Raw genomic sequence first — 21,750 nt, 5'->3', positions numbered from 1 at the left:
GGTTCGGGTGTGTCACCTGAACGCTACATTTCTCCTGATTCCCTGGACAATGAGGAAAACAATCACAACATCCATGAACAGACAGATGAGAGGCAGATGAAATGATGGTCAGACAGGGGGGTTAAAAGAGGGTTCGTAAGTTTAAAAGGTGGGGGCGTACGGGATCTGTTTTGCCAGTCAGCACCACAGACTGGACGTGTTGCGAGATAAATATATGAATAGAGATGGGTACCAAATTTCAAAATGTCCTGTTACTGACCACAACGTGTCCCTAGCAGCGAGTATCGAAAACTATCAAATACTAAAAGTACCAAAGTACCAAATACCAAACAAAAATCAAAGAAGAGTCATTCTGGTATCAGTGCTGAAATCCAGGTATTGTTTCGACATTAGTACCGAAAAATACTCTGCTCCCTACTCCCTGCTCAATCAGCCAATAAATGAGTTGGTTAATGGACAAAATCAATTCAAATTCTAATAGGTTACTGAACTTTTAAAACAGTGAAAACACACAATATTTGCTGATTAAAGATTCGCAAAGGGTTGCTTTTCTCTTTCACAACATGAAAAAAAAAATCATATTTTTGGGCGTTTGTATGCTGGTCAGAAGACTTAAGCAATGTTAAGGCATCACTCTGGGCTCTAGTCACTATTATGGGCATTTGTCTGGTGATTATTCAAATAATTTCAAGATTAATCAATAATAAAAAATAATCATTTGTGCAGCCCCAGTAGAGTCTTAAACAATTGTGTATGAATCATGCATTAAAAAATACAAAACACTATTGAGTTTCAGTTTAAATCATCACACTTGTTTGTTTCCTGCTTTTATTCTGGTGAAGGAGACACTTCCTGCCCTCTGCTCCACTTGGCTCTGCATCCTCGGTATGTATGGTCTAAGTATAGAAACAGTATGTATGGTATGTATGGTCTAAGTATACAAACTATTGACACTCCTCAATGGCTGCAAGCCTGCATCAACACTGTTGAAACTGTCGCACATATGGTCAAATAAAAACTGAGCACAAAGTCCCATTTTTGACAATACTCCACATAACACATTGATATGTGAGAATTTCATGAACTATTGATTACATGCTGAGGTAAAGTACAATACTGAGAATGCTAAAATGAACTCAATGCTGCCTGTAACAGAGAAGTCAAATGATCACTTCACTAGGTGTGTGCACATTTCCAGTCAAGTTAGTCCATTAGTAAATACTAATAAAGATCTTCATTGTGAGTCCACCCCAACCAGAAGTTTGTAAATTATTTCAATGACCTGTCAAAATCAAAACTAGTGTCTTGCCAAGTTTTAAAGAAAACGGGCATGAATGGCAGCAAAATCACCAAGAGACAGATCCTGCAGCTGCCACACTGACAGCACATGGAAGACAACATTTGTATAGTGTGTATGGGACTCTGTGTTTTCATTACCAGTGACACATACATGAGGGTGACAATATTAGAAACACCTGTCAATATATTGTAATCCAAAACAATATCATTAAAAATGCCATAGATTTAAAGCAACACCTCTCACACACACAGTGTCAATGACAAGGGGCATTGTAAACTTTACAAAGGTAATACTCACTGCAGGGCTGTTGTATTGGATTGCATTAGACTGTACAGGTGTTCCTTCTAAACTGTTAAATCAGTGTCTATGATCACACATTTGGAAAATTACCTATCAAAGTGTTTGATGTGCATTACTTGACACTGCATGTCAGTATGAGGTTAAACTGTAGGTGAGATTTTCAGCTGGTATTTTTTTAAATCTGTCTAATCACCTGTATTGATACATCAGACAACAGATTTGACTATCAAAATTTACAATATTTTAAAAAGCCCATGATATGATTACAGTGAAAACAAACATAAAATAATATGGGCACTCTTAAAACTTTATATCTGTTGGCACTGGCATAAAATATAGATCATCTGTCTGCTGTCAGCACAATAGCTTAATTCCAAATAACAGTCTGTGAATTCAATGTTCAGGAGCTCCACTTAAAAATACTGGACTCAAAGAGATTTCGATATTTTCAACTCAAACAAAAACTATTCAGTGGCAGTAAAGATGCTGTTACCTCTGTGCTGGGCAAGATTGTTTATAACACCACTAACACCATATAATCTGAAGCTATCTCACATCCTAACCTTTGGTATAATTCCTTAAACAAACTCACTCACATCAAAACAAATCTCAAGGGGGCATACTTTACTCTGATCAAATCAAATGCATCTTAAAAGTCCATAACAGATGAGTGGCATCCTGCATTGCATTTGAAGGTGTCAGTTTTAAGCAGACACACAAGGCAGCTGAGAGATGTCAGTGTGTGTGAACCTCTGAACTCTTTGATTGATAAATACACTCACAGGCCTGGTCCACCAGGGCAGGAGCAATATAATCTATGTGTACACACATAGGCTACACACATAAAACCACTGAGCATATTGCACTTAGATGTACATGACAACAGCGTGTAGAGGTACACGTTACCACCCTACACCCTACTTTGTACCTACAGGGAGTGTACATCCCTTGTTGCACACAGATAAAGCGAGAGAATACATTAATATTACCCACGCATCCTGAGCCAGTGTGCATTTGCTTCTGTCCAGCGATACACACTCTTTACTCTCTCTCACTTTTCCCTCCTTGTTTCTCATAAGAGGGCTTATGGGGATCTTGTGCTCTCCCCGTTTTCCACTCTGAATCACTATTATCGAGCTGTATAGCCCATCTGATGCAGCTTCCTCAGGAGGATCTGAGTAAGGTCAAAGGTGGTGAAGCTGATGCCCACCGCAATAGGCCCTTTAACCCAGTTCATACTGAGACCTTTGTAGAGTCCACGGATGACCCCCTCCTCAGACACGATCTCCTTCATGGTGCCCAGGATGGTGCCGTACGTGTGACCTGTCACTCCTGCAGTCTGCATACGCCGCCGTACCACATCTAGAGGATAAGATGCTGATTGGCCAATGAGACCTGCACAGGCTCCAAATGCCAGACGTTCATATGAGTAGGGCTGTGGGCGCCCACTGCGCTCTACATGGGAGAGGAGGATGTAAAGAGGTCCAATTCAGTGAATAAATATTTCACATACACAACATAAACATTAGGTGTGACAGAAAGGGGTTGTAGATAAATTACCTGCATGTAATTTCTTCAGTGTCTCATAGGTAAAGAAGCTGAGACCAGCATAGGGAATAACACCCAGCATGGTGGGAGTAAAACCTCGATACAATGTCTTCAGGCCCTCTTCTCGAGAGATCCGCACAAACACATGCAGAATGTTACTATACCTAAAACAGAGAAACGGAACACAAAATATAAAAAATGTAAGCTGGATGAAACTGGATGAGGTGTAGCAAAAGACTCCTGTTCATTATTGTATTCTGGTATCTGAGTTACAATGTGAACAAAAAAAAAAAAAAAAAAACACCCATCCATAGACCTACTTTCTTTCCTTACTCATTGATTATGACTGAATCTGCACCAAGGTCAATATGGGTGGGTGATATGACATAAAAATTCATATCACTATTTCTTTTTGTTGTTGTTTTTGTAGAGTGATGAAATTATGTTACAGTATAACAAAATTAAAAGGGATACTCCTACTACTGATTCTTCCTCTTTTCACTCTATTGGCAATATAAGAGAACTATCTTAATTTTGATGTGTTTATCTAAACTGATATAACCTTACGAGTCACTCAAAATGACACAATTTGAAAAACTTTGAGTTCAAACAGAGTTGAAAAATAGAACTAAGTGTCCTACACACTCAATTAGAATTTATACAGAAACTTCAAAATGTGACTGTATAACAAGAAAAATACATCAAGTTGTATAATATACTCCATGCTACAATGCAAACATAATCAGTATTTCAGTTAAATATAAAATAAAGTGAGTGATAAGAGCATTACTTCTTTTACAATAACTCCTGAGCTAAACAGTTTTTACAGCTTTCTACCTGGAAATGATAATTATAGTGTTGGTGCCCATATCTAAAAAAAATGAGCTCCCACAAGGAGCAGATCAAATAAATTTGCCAATCTTTGGGAGAAATAACCATGGGAGATAAAGTATCAGAATTTCTTAGAATAAAAACGTGCGTATCGGTGAAGCCTTAAGCCAATTAGTGCAAATGTCGTCCAAGAGGTGGTTCCCAGCTGCTGCAGCCAGAGGAGAGCAACTGCAGCACCTGACTAAGAAAACTTGACTTCTGTGTATGACAATGTGCTATACAAACAAATTTTGCCTGGTGGCTTCACCTACTTCAGTTATGTTTTTCTGACTGTCAAACTGTAAAACCACCTGTCAAGTCTTTATAAATGAACTAAAGACATTGTCACATTGTCAGTGACAACAGCATAATTCATGACAGATATGAGATCTCATAGAAAAACACTTTATGTTGTGTGGTATCATGGCTTTTTGATATGCTTTCAAAATGTCTCAGATATCATCCTAAACCTGAACCTTGTAGCAAGACACTGATACCATTGCAACCCCCTGTGCTCTTTGGCTATTGTCAGTGCTTAATATTCACTGATTATGTATTTTAGCAGTTAGAGATACTTACATTTCCTTTGGTGTTACGGCCATCCTGGCTCGCACCATGTCCAGAGGATAGGTCAGCATAGCTGCCGTGGTACCTGCCATAGATCCAGCCAGTAACCTTGGTAATGGAGGCAGGGCTCTGAAACAACAGAGGAAAACAAATGTACATCAGTATTTAAGTTTATGAGACATGAAGAAAATCTTAAGTTGGGTGTCAACATAAAAGTTCATAAATGTCTACCAGTACAAACTAACACTTACTTCCCCTGAAAGCCATAATAACCTCCCAGCAGCCTCTTGTACTGCTCATGCGCACAGAACTGGATGGCTGCGTATGGAATGACTCGCACCATCGTCGCAGAGTTCCCCCTCCACAGGCTGAAGAAGCCATCCTTCAGGTAGGTGCGGTAGATCAACCTGTAGGCCTCCTGTATTACAATGTACACAAATACAATACATACTCATACCTAGTTTGAATTGATGATAATCTATTTTTGTCTTTAACTTGTTCCTCTGATATTCTTTGGAGGTCAGTCTGAAAACTAATGTTAATGCCTGTACAGTAAATTGCATGACTCTAAGTGTATGCATGTTCTTTTTATCAGTAAATCAAACTTGAAATAAAAAACTATATCAACTGCAGTGGATGTGAATTAACTTCTTGTATGTGAATAAGAAGCAGGTAATTTATTTATGTTTTATCAAGCAAAATAAAAATGTACATGAAATGTAAAATGCTCTTTAAGACAAACCCACCTTGGCAGAGAATCGTGCTGAAGACACTGAAAAACAGAACACATATACAGTATAAATGACAAGCATACAGTGTTCTTTATCAGTCCACTTACTCTCATTTCAGAAAAACCACACACATTTTCTAGCATTCAGATTGTGCTAACAGTAGCAGTGTAGTTAAAATATAACAGAGTCAAGAAATAATTCTGTGTCGTCAATTTGGGTGATTTGTAATCTTAAAAACTGTTTTACGTGAGCCGAGCACCCAACTTGCCTTGGAAGATGATTTTAGTCCTGTCCAATGGGGCGACAGCTGTCTTGGCCACAGCTCCCGCTAAAGCGCCCGAGAAGAGCGAGTTGAGGACAGAGCGAGTGTGCTTTAGGCCCTGCACAGAGATGGAGGAATTGCATTTAACACCAACAGAGTGACTCCTGTAAAAACTGCGTCCTTACGTGAACAATATTGTGTTTGAGATGCTGTTGATCATTAAGCCAGAGTTACGTAATGATAATAGATGACAACTCACTGTCCAGTTTACAAACCTCACAAATAGGAGCAGATGTCCTTAAATGAACCAAAGCCAAAGAGGAGGCCATGAAGCTACTGAATTTAGCTCAGTTAATCTCTTGCACACACAATACAGCGGTGCAACTAGCAAAGGATACAAAGCATACATGGTTTAACAGCACAGCTGAAATCCCTTTAAATAGACAGCACACAGATAAAACACAGACACTGACTAGACACAAACTGGAACATCACAATGACTGCTCTGGTGTTCTTGGAGTTGTGTCTAAATAAGATAAATGATTCAAATTCACAGATTAAAAATGAGCTGCAATACAAAAAATTACATAAATTAACCCATGGACTTTTTTATCAGGTGGATTTTCCTTGAAGTGTTGAAGGAAGGCTCATGTCTATAAAATGTCACCTCATAGCTCACTTCTGACTGACTGGAGGAAGGCAGCGGCAGCACTTCTCCCTGCGTGAGTGATGCTCGTTGTTCCTGGACTCCACTCCCCATCCCAGAGCACTACGCACAGCTGTCACTGAGCGTGCTCATGAATTCAACCACTGGAGGGGCAGCAACACCAGGCGCTAAGAGCTACAGAGGAGAGAAGAAGAGGGCAGAAAGAGAAACAAAAGGTCACTTATAGGTAAAATTTTAAGCTTAGTCAGACATTTAAATGGCTACCTTTCGACTCTTGTTACTTTCAGGGAACTACATCAAGTTCTAGTGACAAGCATGACTCTGGATATGATAAGTTTCAAGCATTATCAACAAATTATGATAATTTGATTTTGCATTCATTAGTAGCTTCATCATGAGGTCATACGTACCAAGATATTCAAGTCTAGCCTTGTATAAACTGCTAGCACAGAAATCTGTTTTAGTTTAGTAAATTCTTTGTAATTCTGTGCTCACTTAACCAGTGTCATGTCAGCAAGTGATGACTTACAGAGTAGTTATCTTTAAATAAGAAACTTAGAGGATAAGAATAAAGAATAAGAACACCCAAACAACAATCAAGTTAACTTTAACCAACTACCACACCAATGAAAGCTATAAAAAAAAAAACAAGCAAAGCAGAGCTAGTGTAAGTTACACCCAATCTCTTGCAGGACAAGATCACTGAAGTCCCTCCCTTAACATACCAGATTACAGTATTACCACATTGTTGTACAAGCAGGACACTCTTTCTGATCTATTCAATGAAAACTAACAGGAGATCAACTTTAAAGAACATTATCTGGGCCGGTCTCACTACCCTTACCAACAAAGATGACATGGCATTTTTTTCAATGAGCTAATCATTTTACCAGACAAATCACCTATTCATGCAACCTTCAACCCCCATAGGCTCTCTGGTCCATTGTTAAATACTGGAAAATAAAATGTACACTGTACAATTGTACATTGTTCAAACCAACCTTGCTTTAAATCACAGTCACAATTACAAAGTTGTGAAATATGTAAATGTGAATAGCAGGAAATGTTGGCATTAAAGTTGGCATGTGTATTTTTGTAGAGCTTCAATAATTTTCAGAACTGATTAACATACTATTAACTTTTGATATCATTTTTTAACATGCATACAATCTACACAACTGATGTTCTACATGTTTTTACTCTTCAGTCAGTGTCACCAGGACCATTATTTATGTTATTTAGGGTTTAGATTTGTTTCCAGGGAGATATTGAGTTTATAAAACAACTTTGTTGTTGCTGCTCTAGAAAAAATATTTTGGTATATTTAATATAAAAACAAATTATAATCCTGTGAACTGTCATGAATGTGATATCATAAAAAAGTGTATTGTATCAAATATACAGGCTACAATCTTAACTAACATAATAATAACATAATAAATACACATTGCTTTGTATCACATATGTTTGTGAAAATGTGATAATGTGAATAAAGGTGAAATGATTAGGTGTGCAGCCATGAGGAGATGCCATGTATATTTCACTAAATATAGTTCTGATCCAGCTTAAAAACTAGTAACTAGTAACAAATGAACATTTGTTAAATAGATGGAAAAGATCCACTAGAAACATCAGAGTTCAAGGAGTTTAGCAGCAGTGAGGAAAATAAAGCAAAACAAGATGGAGAGAGAAGGCCAAGGGACAAGAGAGCAAATAGAGGGTTTGCTGAAAAGCCGGGTAGTCATGGGCAACTAATGTTGGCATCAGTACAACAGGGCTTCAAGCCAAATCATCAAATGAGCACTTGATGTGTCCCTTTTCACCTCACCCACTGTCCTTACTTTACCCCTGACTATAGCCTCCTTCTCCATGCATATCATTTTACAGTTCCTTGTTCCTGATTGCTAGCTATGTCTGTTTGGTTACCTCACTTATTCAACACCTCCCTCCCCTGCTACACACACAGGAATGGAGAGATAGAGCTGTCCCTTGGGGTTACTAGTGTTAACACACACAGTGTCTTGTTGTTTGCTGAACTGCTTTTGTGTGAAACTTCTGTGACCAACTTGTCCTTTCAGCTGGGTTATCTAATGGTCATTAGTAAAATATCAGTGTATCAATAATTAGTCATTTGAGACATTTCAGAATGTGCCAAGATAACAATAACTGCCTTAAACTGTGTAGTAACTGTGTGTGAAGACACAGGAAGGACAACATAATTAAAACAATTCATTCCAATTGAACCACCACACAAAAAATGCTAATGCTTTGTGAAGCTTATAATGGATTTGTAGGGCTGCCACTAACAATTATTTCATCAATTACTGCATTTCATTAACAGTCAAAAATCCACAGATATTCAATTTACCATTACATAAGATAGAGAGAGGTAGCAAATCTACATTTATGCTATATAAATGACTTGGTGATTAATCGATTCATACAACTGCTGGCAATTCATTTTCTATCAATTTTCTATAACAAAATCGACTAATTATTTCAGCTCTGTAAATTTGTTCAGAATTCTGAGTTTGTAATGTTGCTCTAAAGGGAAGCATTATGTTATAGTGTTGGTGTTTTTTTGTCTACCTCTTGGTATTTTGACTTTTTTGCCATGTTAGGTGATAGTTTTGTAACAGCTTTGTATCCCATATGCTACTACTCTCCTTGCCATGTAACATTATTATTAGTCAAATCATTTGTTACCACTGGACACTCCATAGCCATAAACAGGGTACGGTTACAATTCAGCAGTATAATTAAAAAATAACATATTCATCATTGATAAAAATGATCACCACGGTTATTTCTGAGTGGCTGTTGCACCCACCAGGCTTTCGAAACTTGCCCACCAACAAAACACAGCCACCCTTTGCAGCCAGCTATCTGTCACTGGTTATAAACACTACATTTCTTACCTTACAAACCTGAGACCAGCACGAAGAATTCTCATTTTCTGAAGCTATATCGCTCTCTCGGAGTGTTATTTCAGTTCGTTAGCAGGCTCTTCCAAAGCTGTTTCTAAGTTAGCCGAATACCAGGTTAAGTAACGTTAGCTAGCTGTTAGCTTACCGCTACACTAACGTTATCGTTACTCTCGTTGTGGAAAAATTAACATTTACTTTGCGTCTTCATAAAAACGTCTCCTGGTGTTAAAAGTACTCTCTTCCAGAAGTGTCTGAGTTGCATTAGCCCAGCAGTGGCATCAAGTGAATGACATCGTGCGTGCTGTTGTAGTTCTGCCGTTACTACTCCTGTCAGCGACCTGAGGCGGTTAACGTTAGCATGACCACAGTGAGGTTTGACAAGGACGAGCGCAGTGGCATTGTGGGAGATGAAGTCTGAGTGAGGCGTGCCTGGATAGGTCGGTTAGAGGGGCGTGAGCACGAGACACGCTTGGCAATGAGTTAGCTTTCTATAGTTTCCCCATAAGTACCTAGTGATGTGGGGGGTAACTTTTTTGTTTAGTGTGCAAAGTAGTTTTGGTTGAGAGATTATTGTTTATTGTTAACTCACATGTTTTATGTCTATCTTTTACATCTTTGGGGCATGTTTTCACTTTATAATGCTAATCCTTGCATGAGATATTTTGTATATCCATAAATAACTCAAAAAGTACACTGGAAGTTTAAAAAAAAATGCTTCAGGTTCAACAAATACACTGTAAACAGTCACACAGCAAGATAAAGCTGACACACCAAAGTGAGTTTTATCATAGTCATGCAGAATATATACTGTCAGCAGTGGTAGGTCTACAGAGATTTCAGTTTTACACTGTCATAATGCATAACAAACTAAAAACAAAATCAGAAACGATTCCTTCTAGTTGACATATAAGGCATTCAATGCATGTTAAAATGTGGCTCTGCCAACACAGGAAAGGAAACTGCACAAAACTGCAGTTTAACTATTTGCAATACAGCAAATACATTTGTATTGACCCATGGCACCAAACTCACGAATTTACATTTAACATCTCAAGAACAGATATAAAATTGGACATCAAAAATTAATTTGTAAACAAAATATTAATAGCAAATAAAACATATACAAGGGGACTTTAATGACCTTTTATGTTTGTTAAAAACAGAAAAAGGACTGGAAAATTTATTCAACCTCTTAAGGGTATTGTATGAGACTGGTGGCTTGGTTGTTTGCACTGTTCACAAGTCTTCTCTACATTAACTACTCTGTACAAATATGTCTAGCTAGGGAGGTGCATCTGCCTTAATACTGTCTATACCAACATCCTAAAGTTTTATGTCCCCTAAAATAGCACACAAACTCATTGTGTGAGTGTATGGTCTTAAGTGATGCTCTCATACTTTCAGTGGGTGAGGCTGCCATGTTTGCCAGTCCACAGCTCTCGAAGCTCCACCTGGCATCCCAGATCTCTGAGGGCGGCTTTACCCACATCACCACAGTCTTGGTGGGTCTTTAGTGCCTGGGCTATCAGGGCCTCTGCTCCCATGTCCAGGATTGGTTGGCTGTAATTGCGCATACGTGCAACCAGGTTTCTCAACAGCATACACCCTTGTTTCTGTTCATAAAGACAGAAAACAAAGACATACAGAGTTGGCACGCTGTCACAGGGCCTGTTTTTTTCAGTTGAGCATATTAATTTTTAATGACCTCATATTACCTGCACATTGACCGCATCAGTATGTGCCTTCATTGCCTGCACGGCAGCCAAGGCACCCCCATTATCCATGATGACTTTGCAGTTGTTGGGTTTACGCAAAGCAAGGACAGAGAGGCACGCACAGCCGTGCTCACACACCTACAGCAGAACATGAACACAATCTTAAGACATTTGTAGAATTTATTTACAACTTCAATTTAGTTTCACACAACAAAAAACAACATATGATAAAAGTGTCTTCACTAAATCTGCTGTGAAGTCTCGATCAAATCCATAAGTATGACATTTAACTCACAGCAGAGTTGCTCATGTGTCTGTTCATGGCGATGACAATGAGCTGGACTCCACCAGTGTTAACAACAGCATCTTTCACATCATCATTTCCTGCTATGGCTCGTATTGCACTAAGGACCTGCCGAACCAACTCCTGGAAGAGGAAAACCAGTTCAGTGAGCAGAACAAACACGTAAGTTGAATCTTGAATCACTTTGTATCACACTCTTGTTTTTTGTACACTACCGCTGTCTCATAGCAATCTGCAAGCAACGTCATTATGAGTTTTAATCCTCCCAGATCACAGATGTCTTGACAGAACTCGTTTCTCACAGCCAGACGGGACAAAGTTGCACAGAGCTCACTCAGAACAGAAATATTATCAAGGTGAGCTGTGAGGGCAGAACATGAGAAACAAACAAATTACATTCATGCGATTAAAATCTGATTTAGAAATAACAAGCTATTACGATAAACCCCCAAATGAACCAGTGTGCCTTACCTTTCGCGGCCTCAATTAAGACCTTCAGTCCATTGTGCTCGAGAACAATCATCTTGGCGTGTTCGTGAGCATGCCCAAATGTAACTCGGACATCATCATCAAAGGTCATGACCCTGAGAGCTGCAGAGGCCTCCTTCACCAGCTCTTCACATCCACTATGTCGTGTAATGGAAGTGGTCAGCAGGGGCAGGACTCCACCTTTTACCAAATCCTGCCTGTTCTGTTCATGTTTCAAACAGCAGTGACGTACAGCGCAGATGGCCACGCGTGTCACAGAAGAATCTGCCTGGTACTTATTAAGGACATCCAAAAGGAACTGCTGACCCTCCGCATCCAACAAGTCTGGCTGTCCATCTGTCAGTGCAGCCAGAGCAGACAGAGCGGCCAACACAGCTTCCTGCTCCTCCACACTCTTTTTGCAGTAGGAGAGGATAATGGGGTAGGCATCTTTTTGGGCAGCCAGGTACCTCTGGGCAAATCCAAGTGAGCACTGTTCAGTGAAGCATTTTATGTCTTTTATGTCTTTCCCAATTCGGAGAGAATCCAAAGCCTGCAAGTGAAAAAGTAGGGGAACACAGAGCGGGATTTTGACAACAGATACTTTGGAAGTAAACAGTTCCTTTTCACATAGCAGGCCAGGACTTACCTGTAAGACCTCATGTGTTTGCTCTTCTTGTTTCTCATCGGCTGATGCAGCTGGTACAGCTTTTACTATACAAGTGAGGTCCACACCTGTATCCAAGTCACAATGTAAGAACATCAACTAACCAAGAAGGGTTTTACTGCAGTCTAACTTTGTGTGTGGTTTACTGGACCACTATTCAAGACAGAAGCCTCAAGTTTATTAGGGAATGCAGGAGCTAGAATGCTACTATTTAATACTTTATCCTTTTAAACTCCACATAAAGGTACAGAGATGTCTGATAGGCCATGTTGTTTAATTAATCTAAGTATACATGAAACTGTTGTCATTTTGGAATATGAGAAAATTATAAATTGTAACACTGCAAAAACATATTTTGTAAAATGGTCACATATTTCCTGGATATTATCCCAATATGGACATTAAGCAACAGACCTCATGACTCCAGTCAGTGTCACTAGAGACAATTTCTCTGCCATGATAAATATTTTAGCAGGTTTTAGCAACTCAGGTATCTGCATTCTGGCCATCAGTGACTTTACTTCTAGTGCAAAGCATAGTTGGATATACTGATATTTAACCGTTTGTATGTTTCACCCCTATCATGCTGATTCTGAAATGTACATAGATCATACCTTGCTTGGCTTCACCATTATACAGTAAATATCAAGTAATTTCTGTGAAATTTACCTTGAGACTCAAACTGCTCCACAGCCTCCCTCAAAGCCTCGTCAGGATCCATCTCAAATTCCTCCATGTTTTCCCTGACAGCAGCATCAAACGTTTCCTGTGTGATCCTCCGTTTCGACATCTTGCCTCGTAATTTTGTACTCTGAAATGAAGCGAGATAAAGCTGTTGTCAAAAGATGAGGAACATCTACCGGAGACAGCTAATGCCGGCTATAGCTAGCTAATACATGTTGTGTTACTTCTCCTGTTGCCAACTATGGCTGTTGAAATGTACAAAGCTTCCGTTAAGAATAGCTTTTCTGCTGCAGGATTGTTCCCACATAAGACAAAATATCGTTGTAAAAGTCAAATCACTTAACTGATACCACCGATCAGTGACAGACCGCCTGCTCCACTGTTATGAATGAAGAACCGACCACCTCTGTTGATTTACGCACTTTACGTAGTAGGTCGTGCACACTACTTGCAGCTCCCACCAAAGGGCGTGGGGCGTGAATGTTGCGGAATAATTTAAATGAATATCAAATTCCGCAAAAGGTCCCACTCATACATTTGCCTCATCGAAACATAGACTGCAAAAGATTAGTTCCACAAGTTCCAAAAGTTTTACCCGAGACAACGATTTCATAACTTAAGGAATGCAAATTGAGTAGGCTAGTTTATATGTTTCTTGTTAAGAAGAGGGCCCCGCTCCGTTAATGTTGGTTAAATGGAAGATATCCGGGCACTTTTAAGTGAAAAGTGCACTTTTACTTTCCCTTCAAAGTAAAGGAGGTATTCCATTCATTTATAATATTCCAGTGGTGAACTCGTGACTCAAGAGGATTTTCACCGTGAAATTGCGTTTTTCGGGATAGGTAGTCGTAAATATTTCACTGTTGTTGCTGCCATGTGACATCAATTACCGGAATTACATAAAAATGTATATTATGTTTGTCTAAATGTTACACACGTGGTCTTAATTTGAAAATAATAAGCGGAAGTTATTCTTGCCCTGGCTAGCTTGGCGCTAGTACTCAGATTCATGCAAATGACTGAGGCAGAAAACAAGAGAGGGTAGCAGTAGCTGAGGACCGGATTCGGCGGACGTCGGTCCAGCGGTAAACCAGGATCTTTTGTTATTGCTTTGTCTTCAGACAACTCAAGATGGCAGCGAGCACAGAGGCCCCGGAGCCCTGGTACCTGGCTTTGCTGGGCTTTGCAGAACATTTCCGCACGTCGAGTCCACCGAAGATCCGTCTGTGCGTCCACTGTCTGCAGGCGGTGTTTCAGTTCAAACCGCCTCCGAGGGTCGAGGCCCGGACTCACCTGCAGCTGGGCTCGGTGCTGTACCGCCACACAAAAAACAGCGAGCTGGCTCAGACTCACCTGGAGAAAGCGGTGAGCAGCAGCCACAGCGTCTGACACCGGGCTGTGGTACAGTGAATCACTGAAAAGGATAAACATTTGAAACACGTCCAGTGTGTAATGCTTTTTTTTCATCCATTGCACCAGCTCACTGTCAAAATCGATGCTCGGTGTGATACTGACTCTAATATTTATTTGTCTTATTTTCTCCACAGTGGTTCATATCACAACAAGTATCCTTTTTCCGAATGATATGAGGTTGCATATTGACGCAAGGTGTGTGCTTGTAATGGGGAGGGAAAAATACTCCTTAATGATTTATGTCAGATTTCTCAATTTGAAGATGTCAAGTTTGAAGCAGCAAGTATTCTATCAGAGTTCTACTGTCAACAGGTAGGTGCATCCAGTCCACATGAAGTAGTGATTCGGGAAACTTTACTATGTTTCACCAGGTTAACATACTTATTAGGCTATAACATAAATGCAAGAGTAAAATAATGTATTTTCTGTAGCAGAGGTTGCTTGGTTGTTGTGCTCAGTCTCCGAAACTCACCTATTGCCTTCTGTTTTCAAGAACCTGGTGGACTCGGCCAAACCGGTGTTGCGGAAGGCCATCCAGATCTCTCAGCAAACTCCCTACTGGCACTGCAGACTGCTTTTTCAGCTGGCAGTAAGAAAATGCATTATGCATTACAAAGTTATTCATATTTAGTAAATTGATTTTAAAGCATTTGTGTGTGGGATGTTTTTTCTTTCTAAGCAATTACACGCTCTAGAGAAGGACTTGGTATCTGCCTGTGACCTCCTTGGAGTTGGAGCAGAGTATGCAAGAGTCATGGGATCAGAGTACACACGGTAAAAAGATCACACTGGGGTGTTTTTTTTTTTTACCTGTCATTTAATGCTCATTTTCTCACATTAACTTTTTCCTTATCTTTCTCTACAGAGCGCTGTTCTTATTAAGTAAAGGAATGGTAAGTGTAATAATACTCTACTAATTAAAGGCACCTAACATTTTACTTGTGTTGTTTTCATAACATGCAATTCTGTAAAATGCATTTGCATCTGTGACTCTGTAGCTGCTGCTGATGGAGCGGAAGCTGAGCGAGGTGCACCCTCTGCTGACGCTGTGTGGGACCATCGTGGAGAACTGGCAGGGAAACCCCATTCAGAAGGAGTCCCTCAGAGTTTTCTTCCTCGTGCTGCAGGTTACACACTACCTGGATGCTGGACAGGTACAGCTGTATCCCCATGTCTCATTATTGGCAGCTACCATCATGCCATTGCCAGGCACGTATTTATCTATACGTTGGATTTAGGTAAAGAGTGTGAAGCCGTGTCTGAAGCAGCTTCAGCAGTGTATCCAGACCATCTCCACTCTCCATGATGATGAGATCCTTCCCACTAATCCAGCAGCTCTCTTCCACTGGCTGCCCAAAGAGCATATGTGTGTGCTTGTGTACCTGGTGAGATTTTGTCACGTGTACATTCTGAAAAGAACTTCATGTTTTGTGTTGTGCATCTGCAACAGGATAAAACAGGATGTTTTTTTTTTTTTATATACTAAAAGGTGACAGTGATGCACTCCATGCAGGCGGGCTACTTGGAGAAGGCACAGAAGTACACAGACAAAGCTCTCATGCAGCTGGAGAAGCTGAAGAGTAAGTTTGATGGAATACTCTCACTGATGATTTCCCCCTCGATGTCGGTGATGTTGACTCAACTCCGGTCCATCTGAATGTTTTCAAAGTGCTGGACAGCAGTCCCATCCTATCCACGTTCCAAGTCATCCTGCTGGAGCATATCATCATGTGCCGACTCGTCACTGGACACAAGGCCACAGCTTTACAAGAGGTGAGTCATCAGCTGTGAAGGAAATTCTGTTCTGCATAGATTCTGTAAATGCAGTTTCCCCTGCAGGTTGTCTGTCTTGTTCAAGATTGTGAGGGTCTTTGTCTGTTTAGATTTCTCAGGTTTGTCAGCTTTGCCAGCTGTCTCCCAGGTTATTTACAAATCATGCTGCTCAGCTTCATACGCTGCTGGTAAGTCTTCAAGAAAAGACAATACACACTGCAACAGAAAAGGAAAATCAAACTGTCTTATGATAAAAAACAAATGAGACAAGATACAGCTGTACGAATGGCAACAGCACATTTTTCTGTAGTAGCCTATAGGTCAATAATGTCTCGTATCCACTTAAATATGTAGCAGAATTCTGCTAACGTGTTTGAATTTCCCTTTTTCTCATTTATGGTTTTGTTAAAGTGCCTTGGTTGCAGAGGAAAGTAGAACAGCTAACTGCTGACAAGATGCATCTGTCCAGGATAATACGAACCTACTGTCTCCTCTTTTTCTGTGTCAGGGCCTCTACTGTATCTCGGTGAACTGCATGGATAACGCTGAGGCTCAGTTCACTGCTGCTCTACAGGTGAGTTTCATATCGTCACTGTTGCCTCTGTCTGTTGTTGAAGAAACAAGGTGATCATGTGACAGCAGATCGTGTAACACTTTTTGACATTTCAAAAAGGAATAGTTTGGGGGTATAAAACCCTTGGCTGTGTGAGGCTCAGATGACTCAATGTTGTCAGTGTCTCTTCGTTTTTTTGTTTTTTTTTCTGTTAGATGACAACACACCAGGAACTGTGGACGTTCATTGTGACCAACCTGGCCAGCGTCTACATCCGGGAAGGCAACAGACATCAAGAGGTCAGAAAGCTATTTCCTTCCCCCAGCAGTAACATTTACAAATGTGTGTGTGTGTGTGTGTGTGTGTGTGTGTGTGTGTGTGTGTGTATATATATATATACTTTTTCTTTTTTTTTGTCCTTCTTCTTCTTTACTTTGATTCTAACTTACTTTTTTTGAATCAACAGCTGTACAGCCTTCTAGAGAGGATTAACCCTGATCACAACTTCCCTGTCAGGTATCTATAGAGACAATACCACATCATATAAGTTACATGTTTTTTTGGAGAATTTTTAAATAGTGTAACTTTGACTTCCTCAGCTCTCATTGTCTACGGGCTGCAGCGTTTTACATCAGAGGGCTCCTGTCTTTCTTCCAGGGACGTTACAATGAGGCCAAGTAAGGAAAGCTTCTGCCTATGAGCAATATAAACTTTACATTAAGTAATGGTGTTCTGCACTAAGTTTATTTTAACTTGCATCAACAGAAGATTTCTAAGGGAGACCCTGAAGATGTCTAATGCTGAGGATCTGAATAGGCTGACTGCTTGTTCGCTTGTCCTACTGGGCCACATCTTTTTTGTCCTGGGCAACCACAGGGTGAGTCCACAAATCACTATTACTAATTATCCATCAGACCACACACAGTTGTACTGGTGTCTTAGGACTGTAGATGTAATCTTGACTATTTGTCTGGTTCCATGTTTTCTCCAGGAAAGTAACAATATGGTGGTTCCTGCCATGCAGCTCGCCAGCAAGATCCCAGACATGTCTGTGCAGCTGTGGTCCTCTGCACTTCTCAAAGGTACAGCTGTCACTCAGCCTTAACTCACACTGAGGTTTATGGTGTGTTTTATTAAGTTACATGAAATATTTACCCAAAATATGTAAAGACAAGAAAGTCCAAAACCTTACTGGCAGCCCGTGCCAGCAGAACTGTTAATTACATAATAATTAATTGATCCCAGGGGGGAAATTCACAGATTTCATTGCCATCTGCCTTCTAGGAGATAAATTTATATCTTGGCCAGATGGGGGCGCAAGAGGAAAGCGGTTTCTTGTCGTACTAACCATTGTGCAACAATATTCAGCAATCACATTGGGAGAGATCTCATATCATAAGCATAGATTTCTCATCTAGTTGTAATATCATGACACAACAGAGTAATGAAGCCACAACTGAATTAGAAGTGGAAACACACATCACACTACAATAACTTTATACATCTATGAATATTTAAGGGTGGACATGACGCTAGGATCCAGAATCATCAAACATAGAAATGTATTCACCCTCTCTTTTCTCCAGCAGATCTGAACAAGGCTTGTGGAAACACCATGGATGCCCATGAGGCAGCTCAGATGCACCAGAACTTTTCTCAGCAGCTCCTGCAGGACCACATTGCAGCCTGCAGCCTCCCTGAACACAACCTCATCAGTGTAAGCACAATATCAGTCAGCTAGTCTATAAACAATGAGTCTATCCAACCTGCTTGCATTTTCATAGAGAGTAATGCTGTAATATGTTGTGTTGCAGTGGACAGACGGCCTCCCTCCTGGGCAGTTTCAGCCTCAGAATGGACCGACAACCAGCCTGGCCAGCCTGCTCTGAGAACAACCACCCTGACAGGGAAGTGGAGACACAGAAGAGCAGCTGCAGGGAAAAATTAGAGAAAAACACAAACAGATAAAAGGAGAAATACTCGATAGAAGGGTAAGAGGAAAGGAAGGTAGAAAAACTCAATTAGAAAACTGAAGGCATACTGCGCTGTGTCATTTGGCAGGTTTCCATTCACTGCATTCCTTCTCTCATTTGGGGAACTGGGGCATCATGACCGGATTTGAGGTGTTTGAAGTTTTTTGGAAAACATAAGGTGAACTTGTATTACACTGGCACAACCTGGAGTGGTTGTAAATTGTTTGTTTTACCAGCTATACAACAAATGAAAAATTAAAGGAAAAGTTCAGCTTTTTGGGAAATACGCTTACCTGCTTTCATACAGAGAGTTAGATGAGACGATTGATACCACTCTGTACAGTAAATATGAAACTACTGCCAGCTAGAGTTGTTCCGATTCCGATACTGGTATCAGAAATACCTCAGATACTGCCTAAATATACTGGATCGGGAATCGGCGAGTATGTGAGTCTATGCAGTCTATTAGCTGTTGGCTGCAATCACTAATAGGCTGTCATGGTCCAGGTTCAGACCCAGATGGTGACCTACCTGGACCTATGAGCTATAAATTATTGAAAATTATTACATTTTTACTGAGTGTTTTTGTTTTAACCGATGCAGCTTTTCTAGCCTTTATCAGGTCACATGATGCTACTCAGCCAATCAGCCAGTGATCACTATAAGTGGTGTCCACTGTAAATGGAGATATTCTTTGGCATTCATGTCTTTGCTCGGAGACAATGACAGCAATCATATCACATTCACACAGGGTTAGTAGTATATACGTAGCTGTTAACATTTTTTTTAATGCATTGGCATCGAATCGGTACTCAGTATTGGATAATACTCAAGTTCAGGTATCAGAATCAGTATTGTTAAGGGAAAAAAAGGGATCAGAACATCTATATTGCCAGCAGACAGCTAACTTACCTTAGCATAAAGACTGGAAAAGGGGAAACGGGTATAGGGTGGGATCCACCTTCTCAGCGAACTCTTGGAAAGAAAGGAAATAAGTATATTTTTGAAACTGTCAAACTTCTCCTTAAAAATTCAGATTTTCTTTCCCACGCATTCAGTTCATCTCTTAACTCTTTCCTGCAAGACCATTGAGGAGGTATTTTTGTTTGGAATTAAGTAAAATAAATATTCAGAGAGAGTACACAGATTTTAAGATAAATTGTGATCAAATTTAAACCATGGAACGGCCAGACAGACAGTCATTTCAGGTCTATTGTTGTGCATGAACTCAATGTGTGTCTTTTCAAAGCACTGTTTGGCCGATGCACAGCACTAGTTGGGATACATTTGGATATACAGTATACTATATATCTGTAATGATCTGAATGTTTGTGGAGTGGTATGTTTGATCTTTATTTGGTGGTTGAGCTGCACGTGTAGTTTATTCACTGAAGAGGAACAAATTATGCTGAGCTGAGATCAATGACAATTTAAAACGATGGGATCACACCAGCTGTGACGCCCGTCAACATGTTGACATTCCGACCCCTGAGTACTCAGTTGTTATTGCTACATTATTACATGAGTACTCAGTACTCATGGGTCAGACCACACCCATATTCAAACTCAGCCTTTATTTTGATCTCAGCTACACACCTGTAAAGTTTTGTGAAAAACACGTTTCATAACACAGAGACACGGATTTAAAAAAAAAAAAACACCTGCCAAAGTACTCACAACCACCTCTGTGGTAGCTCCTGTTACACAGAGTCTACAGGAACACATTTTGCCATGATGACACAGACACAGACTCACAAGGTGTGAGGTGGGGCTGGTAAAATACTTACCAGCCACACGCTATCACGGCTGGTAAGTATATTACACTTAGTAGACAATGGAACCAGCTGACCATTTAATATAAATGCATCCATGTGCTTTCTGACATCCAGTAGTGTGTATTAATGTTCTGAAGGTAAGAAAAGTGAACGTTAAACATGTTTTGAGACTATGATGCATCTAAAAAGTATTTGGGTAATTTATTTACATTGCAATTCAATTGAATTGCTGCCTGATTTCCACTAATTCGCTCTCACTGTGGTGTATGTTTATATGCTGTGCACATTTTGCCTGGAGTCAAGAAACTAGTAATAATAGTAATATTTCTACTGGATAAGACTGACTGTTACCTGTTTGCACATATGTTGTTTCATGATGAAACCTACATTTTTATCTTTTCCTTGTAAGGATTTTGAAATAATTGTTTTTTCTCCCTACAGTTTTTCTCTTTTCCTGTTTTACACATTTCTTCCAGATGATGGCAGAATAAATCTGCATTTAAATAACTTATTTATTTAATGTTGATTTTCACTATAGCAGATACATTTGTTCTTTGCCATTGTTTTTAATAGCTAGTAGAACTTTCAGTTTAGTCACACTAATGTAGGAAAGGTACATTTTAGTTCTGACATTCCCTCAACAGATTTCTGTAATCATAGTTTTTATTATTTCAAAATAAACGACTGAGTTTGGTATTTGCTGCAATAAAATACTACAGTATGGATGCCATTTATTTTATTGCCATGTTACACTATGTTATAAAAGTGAATGTTTGATTTGTTATTTTCCCCATTGTCATTTTAACTATGCTGAACTTCAACACATGACTTTTTTATGAATAAAAATTCAAAGGTAGAATGACTTAATTGTCTATATGAATAAGCAATACTTTGCCATACAACTTTGTTAGGAATTTGTCTCAGTGTGCTCATGACAGGACAATGAACAATCCCAACATTACACACAATAAAAAAAAACCATAACACATAACCCCCAAATTTGACTCACCATCTATGAGATACCTCATGCAAAGAGAAGAAAGCTGAATACAGAGAGGTGCAGATGCTGCATCTCACCATCCATAGCTGTTCTGAAATGAAGAAAAAAAATGCTGACATGAAAGGACCATACCAGAACATATTTTGAATATATTTTTTTCCCTTTCTGTTTTCATTAATTTCCCATACATTATGAAAATCTGAGCAGATTCTTCATCCTTGCTTAAATTGTCACTGTGACGCCTGTATTGATT

The 21,750-nt window shown here is 39.7% G+C and overlaps 3 protein-coding genes across 4 annotated transcripts; 1 reads left to right on the top strand and 2 right to left on the bottom strand.

Moving 5' to 3' along the window:
• Nucleotides 1–221: 221 nt before the first annotated feature.
• LOC111229002 (mitochondrial coenzyme A transporter SLC25A42) lies at nt 222–9,504 on the bottom strand. 2 transcript variants are annotated; one of them, XM_022755147.1, is made up of 8 exons: nt 9,164–9,504; nt 6,246–6,419; nt 5,585–5,696; nt 5,332–5,357; nt 4,837–5,003; nt 4,598–4,714; nt 3,161–3,312; nt 222–3,055 (listed from the first exon to the last, which is right to left on the bottom strand). In XM_022755147.1, the coding sequence occupies exons 2-8, from the start codon at nt 6,336–6,338 to the stop codon at nt 2,730–2,732; spliced, it is 993 nt and encodes a 330-aa protein (XP_022610868.1). In that variant the 5' UTR covers nt 6,339–6,419; nt 9,164–9,504; the 3' UTR covers nt 222–2,729. The 2 variants fall into 2 exon arrangements, with proteins under 2 accessions (XP_022610868.1, XP_022610869.1); XM_022755148.1 differs by having other exon boundaries at nt 6,258–6,419.
• Nucleotides 9,505–9,872: 368 nt separating this feature from the next.
• On the bottom strand, nt 9,873–13,444 carry armc6 (armadillo repeat containing 6). The gene is made up of 8 exons (XM_022755111.1): nt 13,355–13,444; nt 12,996–13,137; nt 12,309–12,394; nt 11,663–12,212; nt 11,407–11,552; nt 11,183–11,314; nt 10,888–11,025; nt 9,873–10,785 (listed from the first exon to the last, which is right to left on the bottom strand). Exons 2-8 carry the CDS (start codon nt 13,114–13,116, stop codon nt 10,573–10,575), a joined length of 1,386 nt encoding a protein of 461 aa, XP_022610832.1. The 5' UTR covers nt 13,117–13,137; nt 13,355–13,444; the 3' UTR covers nt 9,873–10,572.
• A 612-nt stretch (nt 13,445–14,056) lies between these two features.
• On the top strand, nt 14,057–19,003 carry LOC111228947 (MAU2 chromatid cohesion factor homolog). Its single transcript, XM_022755067.1, has 19 exons — nt 14,057–14,375; nt 14,558–14,575; nt 14,670–14,735; nt 14,917–15,012; nt 15,103–15,197; nt 15,289–15,316; nt 15,422–15,577; nt 15,662–15,808; nt 15,913–16,003; nt 16,093–16,196; nt 16,307–16,384; nt 16,705–16,770; nt 16,965–17,048; nt 17,216–17,265; nt 17,349–17,426; nt 17,515–17,626; nt 17,741–17,831; nt 18,339–18,466; nt 18,564–19,003. The coding sequence occupies exons 1-19, from the start codon at nt 14,142–14,144 to the stop codon at nt 18,636–18,638; spliced, it is 1,797 nt and encodes a 598-aa protein (XP_022610788.1). The 5' UTR covers nt 14,057–14,141; the 3' UTR covers nt 18,639–19,003.
• Nucleotides 19,004–21,750: the final 2,747 nt, after the last annotated feature.

Source organism: Seriola dumerili, unplaced genomic scaffold (genome assembly GCF_002260705.1).
Source record: "Seriola dumerili isolate Sdu_G_001 unplaced genomic scaffold, Sdu_1.0 BDQW01000226.1, whole genome shotgun sequence".
Classification (NCBI taxonomy): Eukaryota; Metazoa; Chordata; class Actinopteri; order Carangiformes; family Carangidae; genus Seriola; species Seriola dumerili.
The sequence above is the reverse complement of the archived record's forward strand: the minus strand, read 5'-3'. Positions and strand labels throughout refer to the sequence as shown.

Excerpts from the sequence above, each read along its gene's own strand:
- LOC111229002 (XM_022755147.1), bottom strand. The coding sequence starts at position 6,338 with ATGGGGAGTGGAGTCCAGGAACAACGAGCATCACTCACGCAGGGAGAA. Across the intron at positions 5,358-5,584 it reads GACTAAAATCATCTTCCAAG|TGTCTTCAGCACGATTCTCT; the intron begins GCAAGTTGGGTG and ends TCTGTTTTTCAG. Across the intron at positions 5,004-5,331 it reads CAGCACGATTCTCTGCCAAG|GAGGCCTACAGGTTGATCTA; the intron begins GTGGGTTTGTCT and ends ATTGTAATACAG.
- armc6 (XM_022755111.1), bottom strand. The coding sequence starts at position 13,116 with ATGTCGAAACGGAGGATCACACAGGAAACGTTTGATGCTGCTGTCAGG. Across the intron at positions 12,395-12,995 it reads GGAGCAGTTTGAGTCTCAAG|GTGTGGACCTCACTTGTATA; the intron begins GTAAATTTCACA and ends ACTTGGATACAG. Across the intron at positions 11,026-11,182 it reads GACACATGAGCAACTCTGCT|GTGTGTGAGCACGGCTGTGC; the intron begins GTGAGTTAAATG and ends GTTCTGCTGTAG.
- LOC111228947 (XM_022755067.1), top strand. The coding sequence starts at position 14,142 with ATGGCAGCGAGCACAGAGGCCCCGGAGCCCTGGTACCTGGCTTTGCTG. Across the intron at positions 17,266-17,348 it reads GATCACAACTTCCCTGTCAG|CTCTCATTGTCTACGGGCTG; the intron begins GTATCTATAGAG and ends TGACTTCCTCAG. Across the intron at positions 17,832-18,338 it reads GTCCTCTGCACTTCTCAAAG|ATCTGAACAAGGCTTGTGGA; the intron begins GTACAGCTGTCA and ends TTTCTCCAGCAG.